The following is a 9,072-nucleotide window of genomic DNA, read 5'->3' as shown; positions in this document are numbered from 1 at the left end:
AGATTGCTTCCGTCCTTCCTGTAGTGTTCTTAAGCTTTCTTAGGTTGGACAGGAGCAGCCATCAGGTCTAGTTGTCACCTGTACTTCTGACCAACTGGCTATAGATTGACCCCCTCCTCGGGTTCGATTAATTTGCCAGAGTGGCTCACAGCTCAGAGAAACACTTTACTCACGATATCACTGGTTTATTATAGGACAGAACTCGGGAACAGCAGATGGAAGAGTGCACAGGGCGAGGCCTGGGGGAAGAAGGGCAGGGAACTTGCTTGCCCTCCAGGTGCACCACTGTCCCCACATCGCCATATGTCACCAACCTGGAACTCTCCAAACTCCATCCTTTTGGGGTTTTATGGAGGCCTTATCACATAGACAGGATTGATGAAATCGCTGGCCGTTGGCTGTTGATTCAATCTCCAGCCCCTCTTCCCTCTCCAGAGGCTGGGAGTTCTGGCATCCTTGGATGGGGCCCAAAAGTCACCTCCATAACATAAAGACACCTTTGTTGCTCTGTCACTTAGGAAATTCAAGAAGTTTTGGAGCTCTGTGCCAGGACCAGTGTGGATAAAGACAAAGATCTACATATTTCTAATTACAAATCAGAACATACCTCTGGATACTCCCAACACTTCCGTTCCCTTCCCAGAATGGTCATTCCCTTATTGTCCATCACTAATTTAGTGTGTCTTTCTTACTCGGTTCATTGCCCCTCCCTGAGAATGTTCAGCTCCGTGATGCTTTTACTTTGTGGTGCCACAGCAGCAAACCGAAACTCAGATCACCTTCGTGTCCCCACGAGTGTTCTGCTCCACTAGACCAGAAGCATCGTCTCCCGTCAGCTAGTCCTGGACACTGTTCCTTCCCCCCTTCTCCCACCCAAAGGGCACTCGGAAGGTTTTGCAGGAAGGAGAACTGCAGGAGACTTGGGTGAAAACACTGACTGGGGTGCACGTGCCTCCAAGCCTATGTCACCAAGGCTGACTCAGGTATGTCTCGGGGACAGCTCCTGCACTGGCCCCCAATCTGTGCCTCACGGGAAGGCGTCACTGTCACCCCAATTTCACAGACGAGCACGCCGAGGCTCCAAGCACTTGTCTGAAACGCTACAACTGCACGTGGGTTCGTTTGGCCAGATTTCGGGGGGACCTGGCGTGCTCGCGGCGGCACCGCCGCCCCGCTCGGACCGGAGGACACTCACGCCCCGCCTCCCACTGGGGGTGGCTGGGCCAGCTCCACCCTGGAACTGTCACCACACAGAGCGGAATTGCAGAGCAGCTAGTACAGATGCTCCCGTCCGCCGGCTTCTGGGCTTCCGCCAGGGGGCGCGACTTGGGGTGACGCTCCTTCCGGCCGGCTCTGCGCAGGCGTGCGAACCAGTGCCCCTAAAGGACGGTGGGCAGCGCGGCGTCCAGACAAGCCGCGAGCGACACATGTTGAAGGGCCACAGCAAAGAACAGTTGCGCTCCACTAGCTCCAGTCAGATGGCTGGGAACGTGTGTGGCTGTGGCCCAGCCCCGCAGGGCGACTCGCAGCTCAGTGCCGCGCTTGCCTTGCTGCCGGGGCACCGCCGTATTTCCTATCATTTACTTCCTGTGAAGTCTGGGCGCCGCCAGGGCAAGCCAGGAATAGGATAAGGCCACTGAGCCGGTCGAGGCGGAAGTGGCTAAGAGCGCCGCCACTGCTGGCAGGGACCGGAAGTGGCCAGTAGAGGGCCGCCATTGCGGGCAGAGGCTGGAAGTGGCTCTTCAGGCGCCGCCGTTACACGCTGGGCCGGAAGGAGAGGCAGGGCGCCGCCATTGCCGGCAGGGGCGGAAGCAGAAGCAGGGCGCCGCCATAACGGTTTGGCCCTTAAGGGAGTAGAGCCGCTCGTACGCTGTGCTACCGGAAAAAGAGAAGCAGAGAGGGTTAGGCTTAGCGCCGCCATCACAACCTGACACCGGAAAAGGCGGGGCGCACCTCCCTGACTATTTCTCCCAGGCACCGGCCTCGACATGTGAGTAGCAGGAGCGCCTGCCGCGCACGCCTTTTCTACCCCGGTGACCCGGGATCCTGGAGGAGGGGTCGGCCCCTCTGTTCTTAGAGCTCCGACCATCCGGACTCCGCGCCGTCCCCTCCTCCCCGCCTGCCCAGGCCCTGCCCCTCCTCGTGCGATCCGAGGACTTTGATGTTTCCTCTCACATTCAGATCTCCTGCAGGACCCCAGTCCTTGGAGCTCCACGTTTCGCTCCCAGGTCACTCCACCTTCCCCTTGGGCTCTGTCCCAGACCCCAGACCTCAGCGACAGGCACAGACTCGTCCCAGACCTGTCCCCAAGCTGACCCGGCGCTTCTAGATTGTGCCCCGAGGACCCTGTGACCCCCTAGGGCCTCAAGTGTCACCTCGGTGCCCTGTCCTCAAGTCTCCACTCTCAGACTCTGGTCAGGAGACCCTCCCTGGGACTTCAGACCCCACCGGTTGGACCCTCACATCCACCTGCGGCTCCCGAGTCCTCCCAGAGCTCTGGGTCCTACTTGTAAGGCCGCGCTGGAAGCGACTGGCCTCCCAGACTTCTCTGCCAGGAGTACAGCCCTGCAGTGGAGTGAGCAGACCTGTTTAAGGACCACCACTGCTTCCTCCCCGAAGCCCCCGGCCCACTCCACAGACCCCGCACACCCCCCCCACCCCGGCCCTGTCCCTGGTCAGCCCCCAGACCCCCACACGGGCCCGGGTCACAGCCCCCTTCCCCACCGTGTCCCGCAGGCAGGCGGCCCTGGAGGTCACTGCTCGCTACTGCAGCCGAGAGCTGGACCAGTATGGCCAGTGTGTTGCGGCCAAGCCTGAGTCGTGGCAACGCGACTGTCACCACCTCAAGATGAGTATCGCTCAATGCACGTCCTCCCAGTGAGTGCGGGACAGTGCCGGGGGTCGGGGGGAGGCAGTGCGGGATGGACAGTGGGGGCGGGGGGTAGCAGGGACGCAGTGCAGGGCAGCGCGGGGCGGCCAGGGAGGGCAATGCCGGGCGGGCCGCGCGGCGGAAGCCTGGACGCCGGAGGTGCGCTCCCCGCAGCCCCATCATCCGTCAGATCCGCCAGGCCTGCGCCGAGCCCTTCGAGGCCTTCGAGGAGTGTCTGCGGCAGAACGAGGCGTCCACGGGCAAGTGTGCAGAGCAGGTGCGCCGCTTCCTGCAGTGCGCCGAGCGCGTGCCGCCACCGCGCAGCCCTGCAGCCGTGCAGGTAGAGCCCAGGTCACCCCCAGCCCAGCCCTCCCCGCAGGGACCGGCACACAGTCCTTGCTTTAGCCCTGCCAACCTGCTCAAGTCCCCCATACCTGCCTGGGCAGGGTGGCCAGAGAGAACCTAAGAACCGAGAACTAGTGACAGCACTCCTTTGCGTGAAGCTCAGCAATGGCTTCCTGTCCTCACTGAACAAAACCCCTAGGAGACCCGTCAGCCCACTGTCACCTCGCCTGCCCTCCCCAGGACTATCAGCTGTCCCAGCAGGACTGAGCATGGGGTGACGACGGTCCCACTGTTTTTATTGTATCTAGCACAGAGGCAGCTGCAGTGTACCTAAGCATGGTACAGTTTAAAATAAATGGCCATACTGGCAAAAAGGTTGAGAGCCCTGGTTTGGCTGTTTACAGCACGGTGAGCGCCAAAGGCAAACGTCACATCTTTACCAGCACCAGTGACACCCCTTCTCCTCTTGGACCTCCATTTTCCTCTCACCCCTTCCAGCCAGTTCACCCTCTAACGGTCCCAGAGTGTCCCTGAGAAAGTGTGACCATGTTCTGCTTTACCTGGAAACGCTTCCGCAGGCCAGGTCTCAGCTCCTGCGGCCCCCTCCCCCTCCTGGCCTCCAGCCCCGAGGCCCAGCCCCGGGCTGTGTCTCCTGCGGTTAGACTGCACCTCCTAGCCCTGCTTAGCTGTCATCTCAGCAAACATCTCCGAGGGCCTGTCCCTGCCCAGGCTCCGTGTCCCCGAGCCCCCTCACCATGGCTCACGTCACTGCCCTCCCTGACCCTGCAGTCATATTTTGTGAGGCAGGGACGAGGGAAAGTCTCAGGCCCCCAGACCCACTGACAGGCAGGGTCTCCATTCTTCTCAGGAAACGTTCAGCAACGACCGAATGTTGGCCACACTGGTTTCCTCGTCCTGTTGGTGACGTTTCCTGCAAGGTTTTTGGCCTCTGAGAGTAAAGACCCCACCTTCCCACCTTAGGGCCAGTTGGTCCTTCCCACTCGTCCCCGTCTCATAAGACATGAGGTGCACACACCTGTTCATGTGGCCGACAGTTGAAGTGTCCCTGAGCCCGACACGCCTCTTTCCCTAACTGACTTTCTTCTTGAATGTTGTCAGTTGATGTAGTTCTGTTCGTGTGTTGTCTGTCCCTCCCTAGAGTCAGAGTTGTACCTGCCACGTCTGTCGCTAGTCCCCGGTCCCTGTAGCGGTGGCAGGCACACGGCAGAGCTGCCGTCTCTGCCCCATGACACGTCACTGCGTCCCGTGTTCACGTGGCAGGTGGCTGAGGTTGTCACCTGACACGCGGTCCCTCCAGACCATGCGCTCTGCAGGGACAGCCTATGACATGTCTCCTCAGTCTCCCCATGGGGTCCCAGGGCCGGGCACAGAACGGGGGCTATTACACATTGACATGTTTTTTCCCACAGACACAGCCACTGCCTGCCTCCTGAGGACACTTTGGACCGTAGGAAAATGACGGGCGTGACTGCCACTTGGTGCCCCCAGCCTTGGAGAGTGGCCAGATGTCCTGAGGGCTCTGGACTTGGGACTCACAATAAATAAAGACTCTGTATCCCAGGCTCTGAGTCCTTTAGCCCCTGCGGACCCTGGACAGCCAGCTGGGCAGACACCCGTCCTCTGAGCCCAGCGTCACCGAGTGTGCAAGGGCCTGTCTCTCCCCTTGTTAACTGCCCACAGACAGCTCCTGTCTCCTGCGTGGACGTGGGACAGGCCCTTCCTCCCGCCACACCAGCACCTGCCCAGTTTTCGAGTGTTGTGAGGCCTAGGGGCATAAGTCACACCTCTTTTCCTCCCGAGTTCAGAGCAGTCAAGCAATAGATTGGGCAATTGGGATCCAGTCCCACTGGGGACTCCTGTGAGACTGCACAGGACATCCCTCAGCCCCCATGTGTCACCAAAGGCTGTTTTCGTCGGCACGACCGTCTAGCACTCGCCCTGCCCTGTGGAGTCGAGCAGCCCTTGCGCTGAGCAGGGGGTCAGGTGACAGCACTCAGCTCACAGAAGAGCACGAGTGAATGGGTAGTCACGGCTGCCGCAGCTGCTGCTTGTCCCTCCTCGGGTGATAGCTTCCGTGGGCACATCAGGTGATCACCGGTCCCCCAGCAGGGGCAGGTCTGTGGGAGAGAGTCCCAGCATGCCCAGGGCTGCACCCAGATCCCCCATTCAGGCCATTGCTCGCTGGACTGGTGGTTTGAAACTGAGGCCTGTACCCCGGTTTGGAAAGTGAGCCGGGGTCTCCTGGGGACCATCTTTGAGGCAATGGCAGCTGTCAAGTGTGTGGGAGCGAGGTGGAAGTCCAAGTGGTCAGGGCAGACAGCGCTGGTCATTCCTGGGGTCCCCGAAAGGCTGTGGGATCCTGCTGGCTTCTGTCCCCAACTCGTTTCCTTGGGCTGTGGACTGAGTTCCTTGGTTTCTGTGTGCTTGCAGCCAACCGCACTTTGAGTGGCTTCTGAAGTGCGATAACAGACCGGGGCAAGACCCCCCTTCAGAGCATCCAGTTGGCTGGGCCGGCTCCCTGTGTGTGGTCTCGGGTTTGGGGAGCAGAGTGGAAGCCTCAGGCCTGTACTGCACATTGTGGGTCAAGGCGAGTCCTGAGGCCGAGGGGGGAGGGGCGCCTGTGTTGGTAAAGGGTATGTTTTCAAGAGTTGTTCACATGATACGGATTTTCAGATGGTCACAAATTTGTTCAGAATGTCATGATTATCTTTCTAGGGTCTGTAGAATCTAATGACAATCCCTTTTTTGTTCCTGACGCTGTTTGTTTGTACCCTCTTACTCTTCTTCAGCAGCCTTAACTGACAGGGTTTTATCAAGTTCATGGACCTTTGCACAGAATCTGCTTGGGTCTTGGTGATGCTCTATTTTGTGCATTTGTTTTTAACCTAATTCTCTTCTGTATTGCCTTCTTTCTTTGGGTTTAATTCCTGTTTTTTGCAATTTTGACATGAATGTTTAGCTCACTGATTTTCTACATACTCCTAAATTTTCCAGAATGTGGCTTGGGCTGTTTGCTTTTTTCATTGATTCCCTGATTATTTAGAGGTTGAAAATTATGTTTCTTAATTTCTAAACATGGGGATTTTTTAGTTATCTTGCATAATTGCAATTGGGTTGGAAATACGTTTTATATGATTTCAGTCTTTTGCAGTGTTGAGTCTTGATGTCTGAGCATACAGTCAGTTTTATTGTGCCATTGGGCTCCAGTCATAATCCTTGGTTCCCCAGAACAGACTTAGACACGAGGGTTTGGGAAAGACCCCCAGTCCCCATTAGAGGGCAGCGGGCACTGAGATGGGGACAGAAAGCAGCACGCGAAGGGCACTTTGTCAAGCAGCTGTCACTGTGGGCAACAGCGTGGTTCCCTGGCGACAGTAGAGCCAACCTGCTTCCTGATCAGGGGAGGCTGTTTATACACTAACCCCGTCAGTCATCAGATGTCAGTGTCATGGGAAACAAGAAGCAGAGGGAACGCTCTAAATTGGGAAAGCATGTCTACAAGAAAAATATCGAGAACCTTAACCCAGAAATTCACCGTCTAGAAATTCAGCATAGGAAACTCATTGGTAAAATCAGCAAAGATTGAACTACAACTGTTTCGCACATTGTGGCTTGTAATTGTGGGAAAGGAAGTGGTGTAGTGGAAGTCGATAAATATTGGTGCGCCTATGTAGTGGAATACAATACAGTCATTACAACGAAAAGATGTTAACAGCATATTAATAAGTAATATAAATACGCTTATTATCAGTTTCATTTAGATGTTTTTTAAATGAGAGAACAGCCAAAACATTATTGACAGAGAAAAATGAAGGGATATCTGTCACTGATACTAGGACATGGTGTGGAGTGCCACCCCTAAAATAAGGTGGTGTCAGCATATACCAGAAAACAGAGTGGAAGAATAGCTGTCGGTATGGGTGGGGGGACACCAATTTATACATGCAAATTTAACTTACGATAAAAGGGGCATTTTAAATCAGTGGGAAAGGAACTAACTGTCCAGTAATGGTGTTGGGAAACAAATATTTTTGAAAAACAATGTTCCGGATAGATTAAAGAGCTAAACATAAATTAATATATTGGAAGAAAATGGCAATTGTCTATTTCATTTAAGGCAAGAAAATTTAATACAGACAAAAAATACAACAGAAAAAGATGGGTAAACTTGTTTACTTCAAAATTTTACCTAACAAGCTTACAAGTTTACAAGAAAGAGGACTGACTGGGAGAAAACATATACTGTGCATAAGAGACAAAAGAATAAATCCAGAATATGCAGAGCAATCCTACACATCAAGAAACAAAGGACTCAGTAGAAAAATGGGGTGGTCTAATCCCCCATGGTAATCTCGTTCCCCATTGACAGTATTAACACCCGTGTGCATCATTCACTCTGTTGGAGGGGGACACTGCCCCGTCCCACAGCCGGGGTTGGCTGTGGCACTGCAGCCAATAGAAGGTGAACAGTTGTGACCTGCCACATCCAAGCACGTGTCTTCAGGGTCAGGCATGGCTTGGCTGGGCCGCCTCTGCTGTGTGGCAGCAGCCTGTCCTGGATGGGGATGCCTTTTCAGGCTGGTCCAGGGAAAGTAACTGAGCAGCGCCTTCTGAAGTGACAGAGCTAGGTGCTGTTGTAAGACACTGAGACACTGGGGTCATTTGTTAAAGCAGCGAAACCTCCGTGATACACAGGATGCTCACAAAAGGAAGCAGAAGGATGTCACCCGCCTGCCATCAGAGAAATGTAGATGCCAGTAAGGGTTTTGGCCCTTCAGATTAGCAGAAACTAAAAACGCTGGTGAAGTCTAACATTGGCAGGGGAAGATGGAAATGGGAACCTAACATGCTTGTTCCAAGGGTTAACGGGAGACCCTCTTGGGAAGAAGTTGGTGACACTCTCCTATTTGTCTCTGCTGGGCCCATGGGGAACGGAGAGAGTGCAGGTTCTTAAACGCTGTTGTTAGAGGGTTTTTTGCAACAATGTATGTGTTATACTTCAAAAATTGGTGATAAACTTAGTTTTGGGTAATTTAAGGTTCTCAATGTCCAAGTTGATAAGGGTATTTTTGGCTTTCATTTTTATTCCTAATTATTTTGAATCATGTTCACTTCACATCTTCTTTGAAAATCTTTCTTCTTTTTTATTTACTTTTATGTGTTAGTCTTGGCTTGATTGAATTTTAATGTTCTTCCTTTTGTTGCTGTCACCTAGATATTTGCACCTTTTAAATTTACACCCGTCCTTCGCTTAGTGACTAATTTATTTCTGAAAACCCTGCTGCTAAGTGACAAGCCCATACATGAAAAAATATTTCCATTAATTTTAGTGGGAAAAGTTAAGATACCATTTATCTGAACCCAACACCTGAGCAGTTTTCATAGATACAAAAAATCAACAAAAGGAAACACATCCATGGACGTAATGACAATTTTAATGTAAATAAATATATTAGTAGTTTGTACATAAGGCTCTGTGGGGCAGGTTTGTTATGTAGCCAGGAGAGGAAGGCAGGACTTGACTGGGTGGTGGATGGTGCATCCTCATTTTGCACCATTTTCACTCCTGTTGTCACAGCTCAACGGCTGGAGGAATTAAGTGCGTCCTATGGGACAGCATGGTTTCCTCCAGACAGTATTCCATGCAACTTTTCCCTTTGTTGATTTTGTGTTGTATCTTTTTATTGTCATACACCATAATGGGGACCCGACCTAGTGAATTGCTGGACCTGGGGTGCTGTTGGGGACCCCTGACACTGTCTTCATCTCAGGACACTGGATATGTCCTGTCCTGGCGAGAAGTTATCTGTGGGTCTAGACGTCAGCTCATGTTCTCA

General features: G+C 53.6%; 1 protein-coding gene across 3 annotated transcripts; it reads left to right on the top strand.

Annotated features, from left to right (window-relative positions):
- The first annotated feature begins 198 nt into the window (after positions 1-198).
- CHCHD5 (coiled-coil-helix-coiled-coil-helix domain containing 5) lies at positions 199-4,795 on the top strand. Of its 3 annotated transcripts, none has more exons than XM_033100950.1 (4): positions 199-1,990; positions 2,737-2,877; positions 3,060-3,146; positions 4,645-4,795. In XM_033100950.1, coding segments are annotated over exons 1-4 (366 nt in total). In that variant the 5' UTR covers positions 199-1,988; the 3' UTR covers positions 4,781-4,795. The 3 variants fall into 3 exon arrangements, with proteins under 3 accessions (XP_032956841.1, XP_032956844.1, XP_032956843.1); XM_033100953.1 differs by having other exon boundaries at positions 258-1,990; positions 3,044-3,146; XM_033100952.1 differs by having other exon boundaries at positions 292-1,990; positions 3,044-3,209.
- The last annotated feature ends 4,277 nt before the right edge of the window (positions 4,796-9,072 follow it).

Source organism: Rhinolophus ferrumequinum (genome assembly GCF_004115265.2).
Source record: "Rhinolophus ferrumequinum isolate MPI-CBG mRhiFer1 chromosome 13 unlocalized genomic scaffold, mRhiFer1_v1.p Super_scaffold_3, whole genome shotgun sequence".
NCBI lineage: Eukaryota > Metazoa > Chordata > Mammalia > Chiroptera > Rhinolophidae > Rhinolophus > Rhinolophus ferrumequinum.
The sequence above is the reverse complement of the archived record's forward strand: the minus strand, read 5'-3'. Positions and strand labels throughout refer to the sequence as shown.